General features: G+C 45.3%; 1 protein-coding gene across 2 annotated transcripts in view; it reads right to left on the bottom strand.

The window, feature by feature from the left end:
* Positions 1–26,499, bottom strand: part of LOC129380699 (uncharacterized) — a 207,096-nt gene that overhangs the window by 123,912 nt on the left and 56,685 nt on the right. For both annotated transcript variants that reach the window (XM_072285016.1, XM_072285017.1), the window contains exons 2-3: positions 8,733–8,786; positions 7,102–7,128 (exon numbers count right to left, since the gene is read on the bottom strand). In XM_072285016.1, the coding sequence (XP_072141117.1) occupies positions 7,102–7,128; positions 8,733–8,786 (81 nt within the window). The remainder of the gene's footprint in view (positions 1–7,101; positions 7,129–8,732; positions 8,787–26,499) is intronic.

Below are 26,499 nucleotides of genomic sequence, written 5' to 3'. Positions count from 1 at the left end.
CTCAAGATCAACAAAGGTTATGAAAATCCGCTCAGTGCTTCTTTCAGAAAAAACGTTTCTGCGTTTTACATGTTTTTAAATAGACGGCATGGACATTCCAGGACATTTGTGTTTCTCTACTAGAACTAGCCGAGGGAGTGTTGCTAGCGTCACCACTCATGCCGTGGGAGTAGATGTCAAATATCCTCTCCGCCGTGTGTGTCAAGCGTTATGTGAACCCTATGGGTGAAGAAAACGGATCGATAAACTCATGCATCCTACCTATAGGCATCACAGCTGCTGGACTTAAGGTCCTCGCTGTGAAATGAAGAGTACAAATGAAACTGAGGGGTCCGATTTCATTAAGGCGACAGCCTTAGCTGGCTCATTTGCCAAAAAATTCAATGTCCGGCGTTATGGTATCCCCATAATGCCAGATTGATGGTGCCACCATGGGTTCGCCTAACACTAAATGTCGAGGGTTCAGCTACCAACAAAGGCCGTGGGTTCGACTGCCATAATTAGGACGGGTAATTAGGACACTCAAACCCATGACATGTGGTGCTAAAACAAAACTAAATGAGGCACAATAGTTACGATAGAGTTAATTAAGGTACTCGAACCCGTGACCTCTCGTGTTAAAAGGGGCGAAGGTTTTTAGGCACACTTAATTAGGGTAGAGTTCATTAAGTCACTCGAACCCAAGACATCTAGCGGAGAAAACAATAGGAAATAGCAACGTCTTCGAATGAGAATGTCAAATAATTTATCTAATATCTCGTGAGTGCAGTGGCTTTCACTTTCATCCTCTATACCTTATACTAAAGTGAACGTCAGTATTTTTTTAGTGAAGCCATAAGCAGCAAGCAAACATTTGCACCAAGGGCAGCGCAGGGGAAGGTATGCGTAGCTAGTTCTTAATCGAAGTAATGATATTATAAATAAATGTCAGAAAAGTGCATGAAAAAAAAACTGACAGCAGTTTCGATACGAACGATGATACTTTTAGGCATGCGGTGCTATTACCGATCGCATGCTTAATGTGAAGACGCGGTTTTGTAGTTTACCTGTGGCAAATTTTCACATACACTTGCATTATCATTTATTAATCGCTTCAGTATCTCTCTTAAGAGGTAGCTCCACATGCCTTCCCCTGGGCTGTTATTTATTTCTTTCTCGCCGGCTCCTTCTGACTTGACTAAACAAATCTAGTTGTTCAGTTTCATTTCCACTCTTCATTCCCTAGGGAGGGTCTGGAGGCCGGCAGCTTCAAAACCTGTAGGTAGCATGTATTGGTTTATTGACCCGTCGTCTACACAAAAAAGTTTACGTACTAGGCGACGCCTGCGGTAGATAGGATGTTCTGCCTCCAGTGCTATGGCCATGAGGTGTGGCGCTGGCTAACACCCCCGCGATTGTTTTAGTAGAGAAGCATGAATACACCAGAATGTGGATGACAAAACGGTCTCGTGGCAGTTAGATCGGTAAGAGAACAGCACACCTATTGCGACGGCCTGCATACAATTTAACTAAGGATGTCCTCCATGACATCAGTGGCGCCTTAAGACTATATACATATAAATATATATATATATATATATATATATATATATATAGAGAGAGAGAGAGAGAGAGAGAGAGAACGAGGACGACGACGACGAAGAAGGCGTACTGCTTCATCGGAGCTGTACTACTGGATGGCGTGTTAATAGTGAGAAAACTGGTGGAGCGTGTTGTGTATCATCATCTGCACTAATCTAAGCCCCCGACGCGTCAAGTTCCTGCCACCATTCACACAATTCCACAGGAAAATCGGGCATTCCCCACAGCAGCCGCTTGCAAGGACTACCTCCAGAATACGTGCTGTTTAGCCCGGAAAGAATGTCCACCACAGAAGTACGTCAGACGCAAGAGAGCGACACAGTTAACCGACTTGCACCCCGATTGTCTTGAACGCAGCGCGAGCTCCGAAGTAATTTCGCGGCGACGTCTGCGGCAACTTGGAGGATTGCCTTAAACACTTTGACCAAGTCGCCGCAGTGAATGAATGGGATGACTGGAGGAAACTGTGCTATGTGCACTTTGCCCTTGAAGACTACGCTCGCAAGTGTTTCGAGAATCATGAGAGTTCTATCACTAGCTCGCAAGAATTCAGACGACAGCTCCGCGAGACATACATTAACCGCGAAAGGAAAGAAAATGCCGAGCAGATTCTGCATAGTTGCTTTCAGAAGAAAAATAGCTTTGTCACGCTTGTCGAGCACATGTCGCGTTTATTCTGACGTGCTGATCCAGGTATAGCCGATACAAAGAAAGTCCGTCCCTTAATGTGACGTGTGAAAGCACAACTCTTCGCTAGACTCATGCAGAACCCTCCAGCTATCTTCGCTAAGTTTATAAGTGAAGCAACACAATAGAGCGAGCGCTACATCAACCTTACGAACAGTACGATCGCCAAAGCGCCGTCGCCGCTGCGTGAAGTTGAACCTGCCGGCGTGATTTAGCAGCACTCCGAGAGCATGGCCGAAGCGATGTGTGCGAAGAGGAGGAGGAGAAGGAGGAGGATGGAACTTTATTATTGCACAAACCTTTGCGCGGTTTACTCCTGGGTGGTTCCCTCTTACAGGGCTCCACTGGTGATCGCGTCTCGCCGGGTCTGGTCGAGGGTCGCCAGTTGGCGTCCCTGGTCCAGTTCGGAGAGTCTCGCTTCCCAAGACCACGAAGTGAGTGTTATGCCGTAACTCATGGCAAAATTGCGTCACCCGGACGGTCGGTGCATTCGTGTATTATGTGCGCGAGTAAGTCCCTGGTGTAGCGACCACACCGCGACACGCGCTAAGCGCAGGAGGAAGTTCGCGAAGCTGCTAGTATGCCGACTGTTACTGCGGTTGTTGACATATTTCGTGACGAAACGAGGACCCTGACCCACCCATTAGCACCAACGCTACTGGAGCCTCCATTTCTGACACATTTCCAAGCCTTACGGAGCAACATAACCATCTAATACACGACACTTGCCTTCCACTGTTTCAGCTCTACCACGTCAATTTCCAGCTACCAAAAAACGCGAACAGTTGTCGCCGTCCCGACAACGACGAAAAAACGCGAGGACTGCCGTTTTTTGGGACCTTGAGCGTGCCGCCGTTGCTTCATACTACTTTTTCAAGATAGCCCAGCTCTAGCTTTTGTTTCGCACCCAGAGCAACATCGCGCTTTTTGCGACTTACAACGATGACTTCAGACGAAGACTTCAGACGAAGACATCAGAAAAGGACTTCAGAAATAGACTTCAGAAAAAGACTGCCTCGTTGCCGTATGGTCCTTGCCCATGTTCCGACTATATTTGTATTGCCTGCCATTCAAAGTTGCCAGTGACCACCATTCGTTGTGTTGGCTTCCCGATTTCAGAGACCCCTCAGACCCAAGCTCGAGTTATTGTCTTCATGAGTTCAGCGTTACGGTTGTCTATAAGTCGGCACACAAGAACACAGATGCTGCTGTCTGTCCCATGCTCATGCAGAAACGACTCTGCCTGAACTATCTTCCGATTACAGTTTTGTCTGCGCCGTCACCGTATCTGACTTGGCGGAGCAATTTCATGATCCGGATTTTCGCCTGCTCATCGAATACCTTGAGAGCCAACTTACGCAGGCACCACGCACATTCAGACGCATAATTTGGTTCCTTCTCTTGCAAGAACGTCTTGTAGAAGGAAAACTTGACCACAGCTGTCGAACGAGGGGCGCAGACTTCTGGTCTTGAACCGCTTCCCTCCTTAACTAATGTTGGAGCTAGCAGAGAATACAGCGAAACGACATTAGCTCACGGATAAAGTCCTGTGGTAATTTGATAGCACCGCCATTCTTTGAACTATGCCGCCACCGTACTACCTCCTCACCTCCTCCTCACCCCTGGCGCATGCCCCCCCCCCCCCCCCCCCCCGAGGCAACCAGTTGTTCTCCCGTTTTTCTGCACGACGATTGGTCTCCCTGCCGCTGCCCTTGGAAATGAGGGAATCTTGCGTTTTGCTTGTGTTTTTCTTTTTTGTTGACGCCATTTTTCTCATTAGCTAGACTGGCTCGGTGCTTTAGCTCGGCGTAGCTAAGGTTGTACTCTGTGTTTCCTGCTCTATGTGCTAGCGCTATGCCGTGCTGTTGAGCATATAACTGCAGCAAGAAGCCTGAAGATGGTTATTCCGTTTTCATGATACCACAAGGAGAGCATGACGGCTCGCGCAAGAAGCAGTGACTGCATAACATTGGCGGAAGCAACTTTGTTACGACAAAGAGCAGCATTTTTTGCGAGGTGAGGCGTCTTTCTTATTACTCGTACCAAAGGATCCCGTTATGCTGCATTTTTTTAATTCTTCTGGCCTGCTCACCAGCGTTTTTTTTTTGTCGGCAAATTGTACGTTGCAATAATAAGCAGTGTCCTGAGTATGCTCAATATTCGCGGCAGCTCCATCACCTCGCATGTTACCAACTGTTATTCAGTCGGAAAGACAGGACTATAGAGTCTTCTTTCCGCTGTGAGCATTTATGTCCGAAGACACAGCCTCTCGATCGCACTATTCGCAATTGTTAGAATTCGTTGCGCGTTTTACTGAAAATTGAAATAGCGGCTTGTAGTGGAGCTAATATTTCTAGCTTACGTCAATCTGTGCTTCAGTCAGATTGAAATATACCCGTGGTACTGCAGGTGATGAGCGCTAGCTAGTTCACATTGCGTTTTTTTAGTTTTAAGGCGACATCCCTTAGATGTCTATGTTTCAACGTCATGTTGTGAATATAAAATATCACATGGCCCAAGGAAGGACAGACGCGACCCAAAGCATGTCCACCCCTGTACAGGAGAATGATTAACCAAGTTAATTAATTATTAAATAGTGATTACGTTAATGTACATTAGGGAAGATGAAGGTGATTACAGTACATCAAGGAGGATTAAGGTGGATTAAGGTGCATGAATAAGGATTAAGGTTCATGAAAGAGGACTGAGGTGGATGAATGGCATTAAGGTTGTAAAGCACATTGTAATAAACATTAATCTATACTAATCATTCATCCAACTTAATCGTCCTTAATCGTCCTTAATGTATCTTAATCGATATTAATTCACCATAATCCAGCTTCATACACCTTCATCGACATTACTCCACACTAATCCACCTTAGTGCAGCTTAATCCTCCTTAATCCGCCCTACTCTTCCTTCATTCACTTTTCTCCACCCTAATCCATGATACGGAAAATAGAGGAATTCCGGATCAAGCTACAGAACAGGTATTCGACTTTAACTGGGGAAGAGGACCTTAGTGTTGAAGCAATGAACGACATTCTTATGGGCATCATTAAGGAGTGTGCAATAGAAGTCTGCGGAAACTCTGTTAGACAGGATACCAGTAAGCTATCGCAGGAGACGAAACATCTGATCAAGACACGCCGATGTATGAAAGCCTTCAACCCTGCAGCTAGAATAGAATTGGCAGAACTTTTCAAGTTAATCAACAAGTGTAACACTGCTGACTTAAGGAAGTATAATATATATAGAATTTACCATGCTCTCAGGAACGGAGGAAGCCTAAAAGCAGTGAAGAAGGAACTAGGAATAGGCAGAAATCAGATGTATGCGTTAAGAGACAAAGCCAGCACCATCATTCCTAATATGGATGAGAGAGTTCAAATGTCTGAGGAGTTCCATAGAGATTTATAAACTAGCAGTGGCATCCACGACAGTAATGGAAGGGAGAATACTCTAGAGGAATTTGAAATCCCACAAGTAACGCCGGAAGAAGTAAAGAAAGCCTTGGGGGCTATGTAAAGGGGGAAGGTAGCTGGGAAGGATCAGGTAACAGCGGATTTGTTGAAGGATGGTGGGCAGATTGTTCTAGAAAAACAGGTCACTCTGTATACGCAATGCCTCATGACCTCGAGCGTACCGGAATCTAATCCTAATCCCAATCCATAAGAAAGGGGACGCCCAAGACTTGAAAAAATATAGACCAATCAGCTTACTGTCGGTTGCCTACAAAGTATTTACTAAGGTAATCGCAAATAGAATCATGGAAAGCTTAGACTTCCGGCAACCGAATGACCAGGCAGGATTCCGTAAAGGCTATTCAACAATAGACCTTATTCCTACTATTAATCAGGCGTAGGCAAATGTGCGGAATATAACCAACCCTTATATATACCTTTCATTGATTACAAGGAAGCGTTTGATTCAGTCGAAACCTCAGCAGTCATGGGGGCATTACGGAAACAGGGTGTAGACGAGCCGTATGTAAAAATACTGAAAGATCCCTATGGCGGATCCACAGCCACCGTAGTCCTCCATAAAGAAAGCAACAACATCCCAACAAAGAAAGTCATCAGCCAGGAAGATACGGTCTCTCCAGTGCTATTCACAGCATGTTTACTGGAGGTATTCAGAGACCTGGATTGGGAAGAATTAGGGATAAGAGGTAATGGAGAATACCTTAGTAACTTGCGATTCGCTGATGATATTGCCTTGCTTATTAACTCAGGGGACCAATTGCAATGCATGCTCACTGACCTGAAGAAGCTAAGCAAAAGGGTGGGTCTAAAGATTAATACGCAGAAAACTAAAGTAATGTTTAATAGTCTTGGAAGAGAACATCTGTGTACGATAGGTAGCCAGGCACTGGAAGTGATAAGGGAATACATCTACTTAGGGCAGGCAGTGACCGCGGATCCAGATCATGAGACTGAGATAATCAGAAGAATAAGAATGCGCTGGGGTGTGTTTGGCAGGCATTCGCAGATCATGAACAGCAATTTGCCATTATCACTAAAGTGAAAAGTGTATATCAGCTGTGTCTTACCAGCCCTCACGTACGGGGTAAAAACCTGGAGGCTTTCGTAAAGGGGTCTACTTAAATTGAGGATGACGCCCGAGCCATGGAAAGAAGAATTATGGGTGTAACCTTAAGGGATAAAAAGAGAACAGATTGGATGAGGGAACACACCCGAGTTAATAACATCTTAGTAGAAATCAAGAATTTCACTCCATCGAAAACAGTAGATAACTTTTATAAAATCACAATGTTACAAAAACCGCATTGTCAGTTGCTCTATGCTTATGAGTAAATGCCTCTGACTTACCCACGAGTCTTTGTGCATGCGGGCCTTCTGCAATAACAAACGGAAGAACTTTGTTGACGCAGTATTAAGCATTACAACACTCAATCAATGCACTTAGAAAGCCCGTTTTCAAAACATACCCTTTAGTACCGTAAGACACTAGCAAGTTATGCTCGACTGGTAATTCTTCCTCTGCTCCGTGATGATCACAATTAGGATGCTTTATTGGCAACCCCATTCAAGCGGTGTGGCGAAAATCAGTGATCAGCCCTGCTTGAGCAGAAGAGGTAATCTATTCATGCTTATCAATATAGCATTTTGCGCGCATCTCTTCACATTTTCGCTCTTGTACCGTTACTGCCACTCGGTGTTTTAGTAATGAGGTCCTATCAATCCATTCCCTGTTTTTTTTTTTTCGTCATGCTCTGAACGTTTTGTAGCTATCTCCATTGCTGATTCCTGTATGCTTGTATTTCGTTTGAATCCTCAGCGCTTCTCAAGGTGTACGTTACATGCCTATTCAAATTCACATAGATTCCGAGATGCGCGTTTGATCTGCACAACTTTTTTGTTTACTTTTGTAGATCTATTGGGTCAAATTATTGCATATTACAGCTGCCAGAGCCATGCTGTAATTAAGTAAGACACAAGTAAGAAGGCTCGTCCTGATGGTAGCCTGAAAGTACGAATAAGACCTTGGTTCTCAGAAGTGGGGTATCATCGAACAGAACAAATAAGAAAAAATTTTGGAAACAGAAAGGCCAACAATAGGTGAAAGATATAGGGCGATGCACTTCCAAGTGATTTTATTTTAATAAAAAATTGCCTTCTGCAGAAAAAACAGTGCCGGCATAAAAGCAAACAGAACAAACTTTTCATATCACAATGTGATATGAAATCATATCATATCACAATGTGACCATGCGCCATGGTTTGTCAGCGTCTTCAATCTTGCGTTAAAGCAAGGTGTGCGCAGAACAGATTATAGTTAGGTACATGCAAACATGCATGCAAAATATAGAACGCGTGCTTACCAGATTGCATCAACTAGTGCAAAAGCATATATAGAGCAGTGAGGATTTCACTCATCCTGTGGTCCATCACATGAAGCGTAAGATGACAAACTAGTTCTTACAGGGACTAGGGGGAAAAGGCCTTTGCATTCTAAGCAGTGTGGTTATTCCCCGCTGTAACGAAGCATACCAATTTTTGGTGAAACGACGACCGAGCAGGAAGGAGGGATTCTAGATAATTTAGGTACCAAAATGTTGTGCCCTGAGAAGTGTCAGAAAGCCATTCTTGTTTCGGACAAGCAAAGACCCTAAATCATTCGATAGGCATGGCAATACAAAATTATTATGTATGAGTATGTATTAGTATACAGTAGAACAAGAGCCTTTAGGTGTAGTGAGGATAGTATATTATTGAAATAATTATTTTTGCGCCCTGTTCGCTAATTTCAACTTATCTTTAGACTTTCATTCGACTTCTTTTTTTTTCAGTTTTCCCTTGCGGTTCGCTAGTATTCTGATGCAAAGTACAAAAGCTAACTTCTTTCATTCTACTAAACACTTACAGTAAATGACATCTCAATTTTGAATGTTCTTAGTGCGTACTAGACACCTTGACATACCCGCAATGGAGTTACTTACTTTTGGCGTATCTTTTAGTTTTCCTTTGGATGTGCCAGTATCCCAGGTTGTTAGCTGAAACAAGAAAAATAGCCTTAGCATAGGGCCATGTATTTATCATTTAGCTCAAGCTGGTTACGTGGCAATGGAAACTGACAAAAAATGGTGATAGCGATTTGGGAAATGTGATCAGAAGGCTGTCACAAAGGACGTCTAATGCGAGTCGGGGCCCTCCCTTACCAATTATAGGAGAAAGTGCAACTTATGCGTTACTTGATACCATATCACGCTCTGCATGAACAACAGAAGTTCATAGAATGGTGGAGGCTTAGAGCGCCGAACAGCGTAAACCAAGGAATGTCGCAGGAGATGCCACCGTTTCAACAAGAGGACCTGTCAAGCCGCCTCTTTTAAGCGTTAACTCTAGCGACATTCCTTATTCTACTATTTAGTATGGGTTATGAGCGCAATGTTCAATGACCGTACGTGTTGACGGCACTATGCTGACCATGCTTATAATAATGTTGAACTACGGTGTCGTTACCCGCGCTATTCAAGAACACGCAAAGATCCTTGACGAGCCACTCCACAAAGACAATAGTTTAGCATGATATGGAATGGATGGTATTATAGAAGACCACAGTCACATTCAGGCGGTTAAATAAGATTTGGCTCACCCACAGAACGGAAGGCATTAAGTAATTCATCTTGACTTCGGCTTTCCTCAGAACAAGCTGCGTCTTTTGTGTGCTAAAGCGGCGATATGTGAACTCCGCTTGGAGCTTGGCTGTTCTTTGGGACGGGGGCCTTCGCACAGAAGTGTGACGTGGCACACAATCGTTTTGACTAAGGCTCTGTTTTGAGGCCTGATGCGCTGTACGTTTGAACGCACTATAGCGCGACATAGATTAAGCAAAGAAATCGGAAGTGTAGTGTTACAAGTTGTTTCGTGGCGCTTTCAGCTTTTTTGCGACCGAGCGGAACAACGAGTTTCACTTGGGTTGTGCCGGCAGTCAAGATTAATTTCTCTCCCTGATTTTGTACAGAGCTGCCCGCAGTATGCACGTTCTCTCGTAAGAGCCTCGGCCTCAGCTTCTCGAGAAGGTGCCCCTGTGCCATGAAAAACGTTGAAGCCAAGAATACCACCGTGTTTGTGAAATCGTTGTTGGAGAAGTATTGTAATGCGAACGCAATATATGAGGTGCAACGGAAAAATCCGGCGTCGTCGACGTCGCCACGGAGCGATGACACCGAAAATTGACGACAACGAAAGAGTAAGCACACGGGCAAAATGCTCGGATTCACTTCAAATTTCTCAAGGAGGGTTCTGAAAACAACGTTAATCAATGAATTTGATATTTTCGGACTGAGTGTGAATTGAACCGGGGCCTCCTAGGCACGAGACAATCCTATTTCCGCTCTGCCACGGCGGCGTCACGGTTCTGGCTGAGAAAAGGTGTGACATGGCGCGTGCGTCATGGCGCACGTGACTGCTTAGTCGATGGGGAGAATGTAGCGCCACCTTATAAGCGTATAAAATGAGTGTTTAAAATAAAGGTTACAGAGACGCTACGCTTCGCCAACGTGGTTTAGGAGCAAGCGTGTAGACGCCGCGAACACGCACAGCGAGCACCGCGGCGTCAAAGCACAAACGGAAAGGGCCCGAACGCTGTCACGGCACGCACAATTGGCCTCTCTGGTGTGACGCGTGGTGTGCCGCAGGGAATGTGCATAATAGTCCACATGTACAGAAGAGACGCTGCGACCATGCATAGCCAGCACCACGGGGTCGAAGTACAAAGGGAAAGGACGCGAACACGGCGATTCTCTTCACCTCAGGCGCCTTCCGCCTACGGCGCTCGCTTCCCTCGCGCCGAAAAAGATAGCCCTGCCGATTTCACAGACGGGGCATCTACGCTTGCGCGTAAAAAGCGCTGTTGTCCAACTGAATGCGCTGAACGGCCCTTCGAGTTATGAACTACTGGCAGTGCTGTCGAACATCGTGACGTCATCCTCGGCTGCACCCTGTGGCTCGCCGATTAATCTTGGCCCGGCGGCTGAATTTCCCGGAACTTCCAACACCGACAGCTTCTGCACGTCTGGCTGTGGTTATCCGCTCGCCGAGTGGCTCGTCCACAGCCATTCAGCGTCATCGACAATGCCATCACCACCAGCACCGGATTTAAGAAGCCGACACGCCTGCTTTCCCTTCAGTGGGCATGGGAGCAGTGACGACGGCATGGCTCCTATACTTCGTTTTTTCATCGTGCAGGCAGTGCTGTCGAACATCGTGACGTCATCCTCGGCTGCACCCTGTGGCTCGCCGATTGATCTTGGCCCGGCGGCTGAATTTCCCGGAACTTCCAACACCGACAGCTTCTGCACGTCTGGCTGTGGTTATCCGCTCGCCGAGTGGCTCGTCCACAGCCATCCAGCGTCATCGACAATGTCATCACCACCAGCACCGGATTTAAGAAGCCGACGCGCCTGCTTTCCCTTCAGTGGGCATGGGAGCAGTGACAACGGCATGGCTCCTATACTTCGTTTTTTCATCGTGCAGGTGTGTACGCAGTATTCTTTACACACAAAAAGGAGCGACGATCGCTATTTGTTACTGTCCCGTGCCCACGGGTTTGCTGTGATATTGCTTGTGATTGTTTTTCGATGGTTCTTTTGCTATTGCGCTCGGGTGACATTGAGTCGAACCCGGGTCCTACAACTCACTCCGAGGTCCTCCTAGATGTAGATAGCCTACCAGACGATCCATCTGATCAAATGAAGGTTATGTTTCAGCTCCCGAAAGAGGTACACTCTCGTATGCTGCAAACCTCAAAAGGTCAGGCTGAAATAACTGCGGACATAAAAACCATTAAAGATAGTCAAAAGAACATCGAATCAAAGTTAGCTGGCATGCACAAGAGGCTGGATGAACTCGAGGAGAGAGTCACGAAATTTGACAGCATTAGTCAAGAACTTTCCTGCTTAAAGAAATCAATGGATCAGCAGCGCAATCGAAATGATTCTCTGCAGTCTCGTCTTGACGAAGCTGAAGATAGATCACGCCGTGACAACTTAATCTTTCGGCGTATATCAGATGCTAAGGAGTCCTGGGCGGATAACGAATCTAAGCTATTGGAAGCATTGACTGAGGTCGTCGACTCGTGCTCTGGTACTTTAATCCAGCGTGCACACCGCCTGGGCATTTTTTCACATGATAAGTGTCGTCCTGTCATAGCCAAATTCACCGAATCAAAAATGAAAGAAAAGATACTCTCCTTGCGTAATGAATTCAAATCAAAAGGCATCACTATCAGTGAAGATTTCTCGCCTGCAACACGCTTGGCTCGACAAAAACTGTTTGAGTTCGGTAGCACCCACGCTGGCCCTCGCTCTTTTAAACTGCGATACAAAAAGCTTTGCTTCAATAACAGATGCTTTATGTATAACGCAATCACTGGTACTGTCGACGAGGTCGTGACACGTGGCGAACATGGTGTGCAGGGGACAGTGACCGGTGACACTGCCAATGGGATTGTCACCCGTGGCGAAGCCAGTGGATTACATACCGAGTCTGCATCGCAAGTTGTATCATAGGGAATCGCGAGGGGCGTTAGGAAGTTATCTAATGTGTCTGTCCTTTATACCAACGTCAGAAGCGTTCTTAATAAGCACACTAACTTATCTTCCGTCATTGATACGTGTACACCTCACATTATTGCACTAACAGAAACCTGGCTCCCAACGCACGTGTCTGATTTTGAAATCTTTCACGACGCTCATCCTTACTCGATGTATCGTTGTGATAGGACGGCAAGACGTGGCGGTGGTGTTCTGCTTGCCATTTCAAAAGATATTCCTTCTACATGCATTCCAATCTGCAGCGAGTTGGAGCTAGTTTTCGCTTTGGTAGTCATCAATCATCTGAAAATAATCATTGGTGTGTGCTACCGCCCTCCATCCTATTCGTCCACATTTACTAACGAACTCCATGATGCTTTAAACATGGTTCGCATACGCTATCCTACATCACCACTCTTTATACTCGGAGACTAACTTTCCAAGTATCTTGTGGACTGCTGAACCACCTTATTCATCGCCGCCCTTGTCCCAAGCTAAAGAATTCTTAGATCTATGTACATTGTTTTCACTAACACAGTTGGTAACGCAAGCCACTAGGACTGCAACAAGTACTGCAAATACTCTAGATTTAATCATAACCACAAATCCAGAGCTAGCTACAGATCTAACATATCTGCCAGGTATCATTGATCATCTTCTGCTCAATTTCGTCATTAATACGCCACGTCCTAAAACGAATAAAATAAAGAAAACCATCCTAGATTACAAACGGGCTAACTTTGCCGCTATTAATAATGAACTATCTACATTTCTTGATCATTTTCTTTTTAAATTCGATACCCGCTCTGTCGAAGAAAATTGGCTACTGTTCAAAACGAAGGTACACGAACTATCAGAAAAATATATTCCTAAGCGCGTCGTCACCTCTAACCCTCAAGCACCCTGGTACAATTCATACATCAGGCATCTATCTAACAAAAAGAAACGTCTGTTCCGTCTTGCGAAACTTTCACCTTCTATTGAGCGATGGTCGACATACAAGACTGCTTCCGACACATACGTAAGAAGCCTGAAACTTGCAAAAAACAATTTCTTGTCTTCTACTTTACCATCTATTTTGAAAACAAATGTTAAAAAGTTCTGGCGCATTATACACCCTGCACACGACCCCTTAATTACATTGCAAGATGCCTCCGGCAACATAATCCCAAATAACCTTTGTGCTACCATACTGAATAGAACATTCACTGAAAGCTTTTCCTCTATCACGACAGTTGATCTTCCAGATATGCCGCATCACAGATTTTCCATTATGTCACCAATAACTATCGATGCGCCTGGCATTGCTAAATTAATCGAGTCTTTGAAGCACGATTCATCTCCGGGGTGTGATAAAATTAGTTGTAAATTCCTAAAAAGTACCTGCGCTTATAGTTCTATTATACTAACAAAACTGTTCCAGCAGTCGCTCGATTCATCAAGCCTCCCTAACGACTGGAAAATCGGGAAGGTGGTCCCACTCCACAAATCCGGTAATAAGCACTTGCCTCAAAATTACCGTCCCATTTCACTCACTAGCACATGCTGCAAATTACTAGAACATATAATTTTTAAAAAACACATCGCCACCTTTCTTGATGATAACTGTTTTTTTTTTCTTCTGCGCAACATGGTTTCCGTCAAACATACTCCTGCGAAATGCAGCTACTCTCATTTACTCATAAATTGCATTGCATTCTTGACCAGTCATCTTGCGCCGATTGCATCTTTTTAGATTTCGCGAAAGCTTTTGACAAAGTATGCCATCAATTGTTGCTTTATAAATTAAGTCATCTTAATCTTGATCCACATGTCTTTAGATGGATTCAATCTTTCCTTCTTAACCGCTGGCAGTTTGTTTTCACTAATGGCACAACCTCACCGCTTACTAACGTACTATCTGGTGTACCACAAGGATCCGTCCTCGGACCCCTTCTATTCTTAATTTATATTAATGACCTTCCGTCCACCCTATCTTCTGCCAGCCACCTTTTTGCTGACGACTGTGTCATTTTCCGTGAAATACGTAACCTCAACGACATTAATACTCTCCAGACCGATCTTAATTTGGTCTCTAACTGGTGTAAAACTTGGAAAATTGAATTAAATATTAACAAATGTAAGTTCATGCGTGTTTCTCGCTGCTCTAACACTACCCCTTCTTATTGTCTTAATGGCAGTCCTCTTGATTCCGTGGCATCATATAAATATCTAGGCGTAAATATATCACAAAACTTAACATGGAACGCCCATACTGAACACGTTACCAATAACGCTAATCGCATGTTAGGGTATTTACGTCGCAACTTCTCTGCTGCTCCTTCGTCCTTAAAGCTCCTACTCTATAAATCACTAATACGACCTAAACTTGAATACGCATCATCTATATGGGACCCTGGGCATGAAAATCTTATATATTCTCTTGAACTTATACAAAATAACTCCATTCGCTTCATTTTTTCAAATTACAACCGTACTGCAAGTATCACAGCCATGAAAACTAACCTCTCTCTCCCATCTTTAACATCTCGTCGGAAAATCAGTCGCCTCACTTTAGTCCACACGGTATATCATCACGTCACGCTACATGACGATTTTATTTCACCACCGGAATACATCTCCCATCACACTGATCATCGGCACAAGGTTGGCTTCCAAAAGTGCAAAACTAAAGCTTGTTTTCAGCCATACCTTCCCCAGACATCTGTCGAATGGAACCGCCTCCCTCCCGATATTGCAGCCATTGAGGATAATCAAAGATTTCGTGATGCACTAACAACCTTTGTATGTTTTGGAGAATGTTGAAATTATGTTCTAACAAAATTCACTGTATTGTATTTATTGTCTTTGTAGCCTATATTATCCACTCCCCTCTGTAATGCCTTTGGCCCTGAGGGTATAATAAATAAATAAATAAATAAATAAATACTCGCGAGCAAGCGAGCGGTTTGCGACGCTTAGCGCTCTTCATTTGGCTTCACCAAGGCGCAGTTAGAACGCAGGCGAGAGCTTCCGCAGACAAGGAACGCGCGGAAATAAATATTTCACCAATTGAAATATCACGTTTTCGCATTACAACACCTAAGAAGTCTCTTAAGGTCTGCAATATTTCTAAGTTCGAGGCACCTATTAAGATTTTACAAGGTTGTAAAATTAGTCTGCGAAAAGTGGCAGAGGCTTCAAAGCAATACATAAAGTATGTTGCAGAGATAACAGGAACAAACTCGCTTGGCGCAGTACGGAATCAAGTTGGTTCGAAGATAGTCCTTGATTAGAATATTGGCTGTGTAAGACAGGTCAATGACGAAATATACTTGATGGAACAGTTCAGCCTGCACCGTTTACACACCATAAGAAATTATGGTAGGTGGACACCTGCAGGCTATGCTCGTGCAATTTACCAATGGTAACTTTCGTGAGTGCTACATTGGCTGCACATGTATGTGTGTGACAAGTTCTAAGATAGCCAGTGTGAACACGTAGAAGTCTTTCACACTGTCCATAACAATGTTAACTACGCAGCCGTATATGTTGTCATTTTATTACCACAATTGAATAATTACATCAATGTTCAGGAGCGCGGTTATCACTTTTTATGCGTTAAATGACTAGATGCACATCGCAACAGTCCATACGAACTTTATACTGCGTCTAGCTGAAGCTGTACTAGGAAAACTGCATCTAGCTATCACGCACTGCATACATCTTCGGTACCACATTTCCTTTCCATCGTATCATATGCTGCAAAACCTTTACACTGGAGGTGGCGGAGTTAAGTCGGGACGGTTTATAGAACATCTGAGCTAACCAGTAAGCCACGAACTGGGAGAGCCAGGCCACAGTAATTGATAACTCGAAGTGTAAGTACGCTGTAGATGATAAATCACGATTGTGCAAGCCCGTAAGGTTGAATTTAATGATTTGGAAAATACCAAAGCTAACACGCGCAGATGCCAATCTGGCCATAAAATAGGACGTTTCTGGGGGGATAGAAGATATAGTAAGATTGATTGACTTTGGGGGACCGCAGAAAAAGGACAAACCATGTGGTAAATGGTGAGGTGTCGGAATCTCTTTGTGAGGTCATAAAAGCGCAGAGCGAAATTAGTACCGAATAAAGCTTGAGAATAGTGTAGATATCACTTTGCTGTTACACTTGCTCACCAGGGTTTGTCCTGACTATGTAGACATGGCGACAGTTCTATGATGATGACGCAGTGACCACGATGGAACGATAAATGTAGGACGTTGATGGAACTCAGACGGTTGCAGCGGTCGCTCATTCCTGGACTTTGACATCCAGCCCACAAGATCCAACGCACTCCATTAGACTCGTGCGCTGATGCCTGGACTTTGACGTCCAGCCCACAGGATCCAACGCACTCGATCAGACTCGTGAGCATGTTTCTCTTCCGAGACCTCCCGGACAGCAGTTTTCTTTTCGTTCCCGTTAGGGCGAGTACACTACAAGGCAGTATAGAGACTGTGGTATTGCGGCGGAAAGATGACAATTCTGAAATTCTGTGACAATTCTGTGACAACGGCTAGGGACAGGAGGGCATTTTAATGACGACGGTGGCATGAAGACGACGACGCTACGAGATTAGGATGACGGGAATTCGATAACGAAGCTGAAATGGTGATTAAACGTCAATGACGGCGTCATGACGACAACAAATGTATAACGGCGTCAATTCGATGCCGCCGCAATTATGACGATGGCACGACAATAGTAGTATATTCACGCTGCAATGACAACATCGTGATTGCTATGGAATGGCAATGAAGGAATGACGTCATTGAATGGCGAAGGTAGTTCGATGACGATGACATGAACACAATTGGATGGCGTTGGTGGAATGATGACAAAGCAATGAGATAGCCTGATGACGAGGGAATGACGATAATGGGATGACGAATGCATGGCGACGATGACGTGATGGCCACATCATAACGAATGTTGAATTACGAAGCTTGAATGTTGACGGTGGAATGAAAGAATCGCATCTGAACAATGACCAAGTACCCTGTGGCCCTGGCTAGTAGCAAACGTGAGTCACCGGCTAGGCGTGAGAGGATAGATGGACTAAAATATAATCGCTTTAAAATTGGCAGGCTCATAATGTGAGGAATGGTGCGTGAATGTCGAATGCGGAATGCGCGGGCAATTTTACACCATCCATATGTTACCGTGAAGTTTGCGAGTTCCGCTCCCAGTATCAGTAAGTTTTTTCATTGCATGTCACTTCCGTTTTTGTGTTCAATTAAAACTACAAATGTCTTGCCCTGACTTTCCTGGCTTCATTATCGAGTGGGTTTGCAATGTTTTGATCACCAACTAAACGCGCCTCTGGGTTCCCTTTCTTGTCATGTGTATATATATATATATATATATATATATATATATATATATATATATATATATATATTTATATATATATTCACGAGTAATAGCGCTGTAGAGGCCGATTCACTCAAAAGTGCTGCGAATGACGACCCACTGTATCCTCCCAATCCATCTCTACAATTACCCCTGGGAACCAAAACGGTTCCACCGGGCGACCTAGGATCGTGTCACTGAGTAGGTCATAGTAGGTCTTATGGCGGTGGACGTTGACAATGTCTCGTCTACGACGGCGATTGTTCGAAGACTGTTCAACGAGCTTGAGCACGCAGTTGACCGGAGGTGTTGGTTCGATGACGCGGTAGGGGTCTTCACATTTGGCCAGTAGTTTCGACAAGACCAGGTGCGATGGAAGAGACCGACAGCCACACAAGTGCTCCGAGAAGGAAGATGGGCGCAGAAGTGGTGTCACCGGGAGCACCCTTCTGGCGCTTTTGGTCATTTGAAGTAAAGCCCGAGCAAGATCATGACACTCTTCGGCAAGTCTGGCTGTGGCAGAAATAGGCGCACACTCAGATGCATCCTGCTTGACGGATGGTATCTGTACAGCGCAAGAAAAGAAGGACACAAGAAGAAACTAAGACGAAGACAAGCGTTTATCTTCGTCTTCGTTTCTTCTTGTGTCTTCGTTCTGTTGCGTGATGCAGATACATTTCAATGATCACGAACAAACAAGCCTATATCGCCATCCTCGTCCATTGTACGGAAGGATTGCGTCGATTGTGTGCGATGCAACAAGAAAAAGGGTGAAAAGCCAGTATTGTTTTTAGTAGCGTTATTGAGCGCGGAGGTTGCGAAGGTCAGAATGGCAATCAATTTCTGGGGTCGCCAAGCATGTCGCCAAGCATACGGTTAAAGCGTTCTGTGATGCCATTGGTCTGCGGATGGCAAGCAGTATTTGTGAACTGCACAATGTGGCACTCTTTAACAATGGCTTCGACGACTTTCGAGGAGAAGACACGTCCACGAAAGCTGAGCAACTCCTATAGTGGACCATGAGGCAGTATTAACCGGCGAAGCAAGGAGGAGGCAACATCGCGCGCTGTAGCCACCGGGAGGGTGGCAGTTATGGCGTATCACGTGAGGTGGCCAACAGCCACGATGGTTGAGCGGTTCTAGTAGATGGCAGGGGAAATATCGCATACAAATCGATGCTGACGCGCCCGAACGGCCGGGTAGGGCAAGGTAACGGTTGCAGACCGGCTGGCGATAGGCGCGGCGAAGGTTTTCAGCACTCAGAATCGGGGCACGAGCGAATGAACTTCTGGATGCAGCTGTACAGACGGCATTAGTGGTACCGCTGTCAAATGCTCTAGTCAGTTTTGAATACTTCCTATTGTGCACACTCTCGATCAGAAAGGAATGACGGGCCTGTTTCAGAACGCAGACTACGCGGTATTACTAGCAACCACTGGCGACCATCGGTGGTGTAATTGTGTCGCTGGATTAGGTCGTCATGAAGGGCGAAATGGTGGTCTTGCCGATGTAGTAGGTGAGTGGTTAGTTGTGCCGATGAATTAGAGAGCAAATCTATCACTGAGGGGATCCAGTGGCCTTTGCACTGTTCGGAAGCGACGAAGCGAAGGTCGATGGAAGAAACGGCAAGCTCGGATACGGAGCAGCGGGCATTCTCATCGGGCAAAGGAGAGAGTGACAGGGTGTCGGCGCAAAGTGTTGGTAACCGATACGGTAGAGCACAGGAATATAGCAGCCTTGCAGGCGGAGTGTCCGACGGCCAAGGTGGCCTCAGTGGTCCTTAAGTGAAGACGATCAACAAAGTGCGTGTTGGCCCGTGACGACGTCAATTGGGCGGGCATACATATATGGCCAGAACTTACTAAGATCCCAGATGATCGCCAACATTATTTTTCGTCACGGCGTAGTTATTCTCGGGTTTCGTAAGCGGGTGACTTGCATATGGCACAACGTATTCAGCAAACCCGTGTTTGCCTTGCGCAAGGACTGCGCAGAAGCCAACTCGGCTGGCATCAGTGCGCACCTCTGTAGCGGCTGCCGGGTTGTAGTGGCGCAATATTGGAGGTGACGTTAGCAGACGGCGCGAAATTGCGAACGCATCGTGGTGTTCTGACGACCACGAACTGAGGAGCCCACTGCTTTCAAGGAGCTTCGTCAGTGGCGATATGATTGTGGCGAAGTTTCGAATGAAGCGTCTGAAGTAGGAACGCAGACCCACAAAACAGCCTTTGACAGATGTAGCTTCAGGGAAATTGAGATAGGCCGCGAACTTTGGGTGAATCGGTGAGGATTCCATCCTTGGAAAGGACGTAACCAAGTAGGGTCAGCTGCCACGCTGCAAATCGGCATTCCTTAAAATTTACTCGTAGGGCGGCCTTTCGCAATCCTGTCAACACACACCGGAGGCATTTAAGTTGAGTGGGGAAGTCCGGAGCAAAAACAACGACATCGTCAAAGTAGCACAAGAATGTATGTCATTTCAAGTTGCCCAGAATGGTATCCATCATGCGCTAAAAGTTGCGTGCGCATTACAATGTCCCAACGGCATGACTATAAATTCGTTAAAGTCGTCAAGCTTGACGAACGCTGTCGTCGGTCTATCGTTGTCGGTCGACCGTTGTCCCTGCGAATGCGTTGAATGCAAAAGAAGAGAATTCTGCTCCTTGTAGGCTGTCGATGGCGTCGTCAATTCGCCGTAGGATGTAAACGTCCTTGCGAGTAATCTTGTGGGGGCGCCTAGCGCACACAAAATCGTACATAACCATCTATTTTCGCAAAAAGGACGACAGGTGATGCCTATGGACTGTTCGAATGTAGAATCACAGCGCGTGGAAGCATGTCGTTGACTTGCTCGTTATGTAGACGACGTTCTGCGACAGACACGGGACACGACAGTGTTGCCGCTGTGTCCGTTGGGAGCCAGTGTCGATGCAACGCGTAACAATGGACCTACGGCCAAGGGAAAGTTGCCAGACGTCAAAAGAAGAACGGAATTCTAACAGGCACAGAAGCTGGGAACGTTGGGCTGGCCTAAGGTTATCAGCAATGGAAAATCCGAATTGATCACAGGGTGACGGAGCAGACGTCGAAATAGCACTGAGCGTATTGTCCATGACTTGCGCGGCTTCAATGGCTTCCAGGCTCCGAAGACATTCCCCTCTCAGCAGCATCACATTGTATGGGGACGGGTTGCTAGCAAAGATAGCACCGGATCACGCAGTAATTCTACGGTCGCAAAATTGAGCAGCAGACCCTTTAGGTTGCAAAAGCGGTCCGATGGAGAAAGTAGTGCAGCGGTGTTGGAGAGGCTCCTGCAATAAACAGACACAACCGTCGATGAGTTCGGGAGAACTGTGGTGTGACAACGGCGAGCGTTCCATTTCGGTCCGTGCTCAATAAATCACGGCATTGTGCCGGGTGAGAAGATCCCAGCCTAGGATGAGGCCATGCGAGCGTGAGGAAATGTTGAATTCGATGGCGTATAGAACATCCGCAATCACCACAGGAGTGCAACTCTGGCTGTACGGAGGAATAGCCCAGAAAGTAGCGTCCTCACTTTACAAAGCATACTTCTAAGTTGCGCGGACATTACAGATACGGCGGCGCCCGTGTCCACCAACTCAGATGCGTGAACACTGTCCACAAACACGTCTATCACACTCGATGGGCATCGTAGAGGGCTTGCAGATTTCGATAGCGCCGCATCCCGTGCCTCGTGGACTGGGACGACTAGTTTTCGTCCTCATGACCGAAGGGAGGACGCCATATTGGCGAGTGACGGTCCTCGGGCGTACTGCGGTGACGAGTCAGAAGGGGGGGTCATCACATGGGCGGGGAGAACCGACAAGATGACTTGTCGGGTTTGCAAAAACGTACCCAAACATACCACGTGGCCCGGGTAGCCACACGCAAAGCAGATGGGTAGATTGTCCGAAGCGAGCCACCTATTTGCCGTGACAGTTCCCATCCGTGGCACAGGAGGCGTTGTACGCCTCGGGGCGTCTGGTAGAATGGTTGCGCAGCGGGCTGCAGTCGGGGTCTACACACGACGTCGGCGTAGCTGAGAAGCGCACAATTCAGAAGTGATTGGGGCCAGGCGACAACATCCCCGTAGCTGAGTGGTGCAGGCGCGCGGATCTGCAGGGGCCGGACGCCGTCTCCGAAGCTGAGAGGTGCAGCCGCAGGACCATTTAGGCAGAGCTATGGCTAAGCCACGTTGATCTCTTGCTCAATGCTACGGCGGAGCGGATGCACAAAACGCTAAGTGGGCTCCTCCATATGGTGCGGCTGTGCAAAAATCAGCAATGATAGTTGGCGGGCAACCTCCTCACGGACGAACGCCTTCATTTCCTCGAGAAATTCAGACTGGTCAGTCAAACCAGTGAGGCGTTCGTCGCACGATGAAGAGCGACGGATCAGCGACCGCTGCCACCGTAACTCTTCATAGCTTTGGCACAATGCCATGATTTTGGCCACGGAGCAAAGATTCTTGTTGAATCACATATTGGAAGGCGTCATCTTCGATAGCATTCTCTACATATCTGATGCGATCATACTCCGCCATGGTCGAGTTCGCTTTCTTCCATAGGTCAAGAATGTCTTCAATGTAAGTGGTGAAAGATTCACCCGGCTGGTGAGAGCGCGCAGCTTACGGACAGCGGGGCGACCAAATACACAGACAAGAGTGATCGTGAAGTTGCAGCAGGTCGGGCAGTCTGCTTTGTGGTTGTCATACCATAGGCTGGCGACACCCGCCAGGTAGAACAGCAAATCGTACAGTTTAATTGGCTGGTTCGTCGCGCTTATTATTCGTGCTGGCCCTTTCGTATGTGGTGAGCAAGTCTTCCACATCGCTGTCAGCCGCGCCAGTGAAAATGGCAGGGTCGCCTTGACCAGGTACAACAGGACACGCGGTCGGTACAGCAGGAGGTGTTTGCTGGCAGGTGTTTAGAGGCACCGCAGATATCAGCGTACGGGATCATAGTTCCACGGTGGGAGGTTGGAGGGCACAGCGCTCTCCACCAAGTGTTAAGGTGTTTTTTGAACGGACTAGGATCACAGCTCCGTGGCGAGAGTGTAGGCAGAGCATAGACGCCAAGCCCTAGCGGCATTTACGAGCGAAAAAAAGCAGAAGAGGACAACCCACTAGATTGGTCCAATCCTTCTCTACAATATATATATATATATATATATATATATATATATATATATATATATATATATATATATATATATACTGGGATGGGCACATACCAAGAATGGTTTATATACAATATGTGCTCAGTGACAGCGACTGCTGGCACCGTAGCAACAACGCTGTAGATGCCGAGACTAGCCGTTAGTGTCACGTACAAAATTTCGCGGATTGGCCAAAAGTGGGTAGTTTAATATACCAAAAACGAAAATTGTAAGCAATGTTCGTGAACAGGCATATGGGAAATAGTGCTAAGTATGAACAGCTAGGCTAGTTGGTTATGATTAGCATTATGAAACATAGTTCCAGCGCACATTTGGACACGGGCGAGGAGAGGCGTTCATGTTGTCTTTCTCTCCTCGTCCGTGTCCAAATGTGCGCTGGAACTATGTTTCATAAGGGAAATAGTGCATATATTGCAGTTCATAATTTTATTAGAATGAAGGAATAAATGAAATCAAAACTATAGCTATCTAATCAATTTATATAAATGTCGTGAAGCGTTAAGTTTTGTCTTGTAGTTGAAGTCTTTCTGATTTTGCAATAAGACATTCGCTGGCATCGTGAACATGCTGTTGTTGTGGCCAAGGGTCGAAGCCGCCAAAGATAGAAAATTTAGAACATTTAGGCCTGATTTAAGAAAGTAGAAAGGTGCTTTTAATCTTCTTTTTAGCAATTCAGAATATATTTAAAAATAAATAAAAAATGAAGGATTTTTTTTGTTCCCCGCAAGAGAGAAAGAGAGTTTCCTGAGGCAACCAGCGCAGCTGTGTAGGTAAAAATTTAGAAAAGAAATTTGGCACCGTAGTCTAGTGATTGCGACTTCAGGTGCTCGCGTGCGGCGCAGTTTTGTATTGCAATGTGGCGCCAAGTGCACCAAATCGGAGTAGTTTGTTAAAGAAGGGACGCGAAATTCCCGCAACATCCTTTGCCTCTGAAATCTAACCCGTTATGATGAAAGCTGATGCCGGTAGGATTTCCTTGACTGGGCCATTCAGGGACGCTTTTGCCAAGAAATCTGCCATTTTGTTTATAGACAGGCATTTATGCTTCGGCGCCTAAAGCAACCTAATTAAAACTATATGGGGGTAGGGGACACAATGATTTCAAGTCTTGCAAAACCGGGGAGTCATCAAAAGACACGAGGAAGAAGCACAGAGACAGAGAATCCATTACGAACAGAGTGGAATGTGCTGACGTTATGGAACGCTAGAATTATGGCTAGAAATTATTCTAGAAAGATTAGTAAAATTCCCCTGGGAGGTGAAGAGAAAATGTCCAATCGAAAGTGGCCGAAAATATTTAAATCCACACTTTTCTTCATTTCGGGACTCGTGATCGGCAATTTCAAGTTTTCATTTGTATGTGAAAAAAGCCATAATTTAAGATTGCTCGGTAAGACAGTTCCTTTGCCATTCTAGGGGAAATGTAGAATGGAACTTTTTTGGAATTGGTGTTGCAACAAATAGGGGTCAAGTAAAAAAAAGTGGACGTTTAATTGATCTAGGAGGGTTTAGATAAAAATAATTTGAGGTGCCCGGAGTCGCGGCCGGCCCAAGCCTAAAACAAATGCAGCTAGTAGAACAAGACAGTTTGTGAATCGCTCATGGGGGATTCATTTAGTCTTAAAAAATTGTACACCTAATAACGGAAACTGCGTTGCAAGAGAAGGGATCGTAGCATCCAGATGTAAAACTTCATTCGCTACAAATTAAGGTGGTGCTCAACACCGTCGCAAGGCCTGCCTCTCCAGAAGAAGAAGAGGGCAAAGTCAATAGTGACGGCACACAGAAAAGAATACAGACAGACAAGCGCCTTGTCCTGTCTGTATTCCTTGCTGTGTGCCGTCACTATTGAGGCTTCATCTATTGAAAGCTATGCACCAACTAGCCCCACAACGTGTTTTATAAGCAGCTGCTCCAAAGTGAAATACTCAACCCAAATTCAAATACCGGGCACACGTACATGAGGTATATTGAAAACAGTGCTGTTTATCTGATTTATGATCGCCTCTAGCACAATCTACGCAGAAAACCAACCGCACGAACACCCTTTGCTGCAGTACATTCGATGTGCGCCTTCAAAGTCAGAAAACCGTCACATATAAGACACAGATGCAGCACGGTCTCCACTTGTGTGTTGATATATAGGTGATAAGAGAGGGAAATATAGACGGGGTCCTTTAATGGAAATGCGTGCATCGAACATGTGTTAACGTTGAGACGGAGATGTTTCGCATCAACCCGGCTTTCAATACCAGTGCAGTCTCTATTATTTTATAAAGTTTTTGAATATCATTTGCCGACTAGAAAACGCTATATCTTCAGCGTATTAGTAAGTATTTGCGTCATCATGACATATAACTCATTAAAATAATAGATATTACTGGAGAAATTACTGCTCCTTGTGAAACACTTCTTGCCTGAATTATAATTAGTTCAATCCATTTTAAGAAATTTGAAGTTAATGGTACCCGCCTAATATGGTCTACACATAACGGACACGCGGAACAATGGTATGACCTTGGCAATTTACCATTTCTGACTGAATACCTCGTGGCGTGTGCTTAATATCCTTGTAATTCACTGTAGAAAATTTCCAGCATGGCCTAATTGATTCTATCAGTGCCAAGAACCGCTGATGGAAATCTCAGAAAAATGTCTAACAATTCAGACTTGGAGATCTCTTTGATGTCTTTCTCACTTGCTGATATGAATGGATCTAATGAAAGTTCTGAAAAAAAACGACGTTGTAAGCCTTTAGAGATTACCTCCAACGAATCTTTTATTGATTCGTTAGGCAAAAGAGCAGATTTTTCCCTTATCGGCAGCGGAAACATTTTCTTGGAATGCAGAAAACTACAAAGTGCGCGTTTATAATTGGATTTATAAAGTAATTGAAAATGCCGAATGCTGTACTCATCCTTCGACTTCAACACTGTTCCTGCAAGTACCTGCAAAGAATTTTTAATCCATGTAGTTTTGAGGTCATATGCCATGTAACAGTTTCTTTCAAGCTGCCTTCCTTCGCCTGTAGTCACGCAAATACTCATCATACCGCCAAAAACGAGACTTCATTTTGACTGATTTACTGAATTTATATTTATCCGAGGAATCTGTTAAAACAACAACTGTTCTCTGCTTTCGATGTGAGACTATCATCAGTCAGAGAAGCCAATGACGAACGCCAGAAATTTTGAACTTTGCTTTAGTTTAAGAAAGAATGCGCGTTGCGAAATGAGGAGCTTAGCCGACGTATATTATCAGAAATGACCGATATGTGGTCGCTATTTATGATATCCCTTATGAAAATGACTGTTGAAAAGTTGTTGGCATATTGTTGACGAATTGTTGACTCAATAGCCTTTCAACAATACCTCAACAATTATTGAAACCACAGGCAATAATTCAAGAGTAAAATTGTTGGGCAGTTCACAACAAAAAAGTCGTTGACTAAATTCTGTTGGTATATTGTTGAATAGTATTGAGTATTATTGAGCCATTGTTGAGCAGTTTTCAACAATAAAGTGATTGACTAAATTCTCTTGATATATTGTTGAATAGTATTGAGTATTATTGAGCCATTGTTGAGTAGTT

This window comes from Dermacentor andersoni, chromosome 10, assembly GCF_023375885.2.
Source record: "Dermacentor andersoni chromosome 10, qqDerAnde1_hic_scaffold, whole genome shotgun sequence".
Taxonomy (NCBI): Eukaryota; Metazoa; Arthropoda; class Arachnida; order Ixodida; family Ixodidae; genus Dermacentor; species Dermacentor andersoni.
This window is presented reverse-complemented; position numbering and strand designations above follow the sequence as displayed.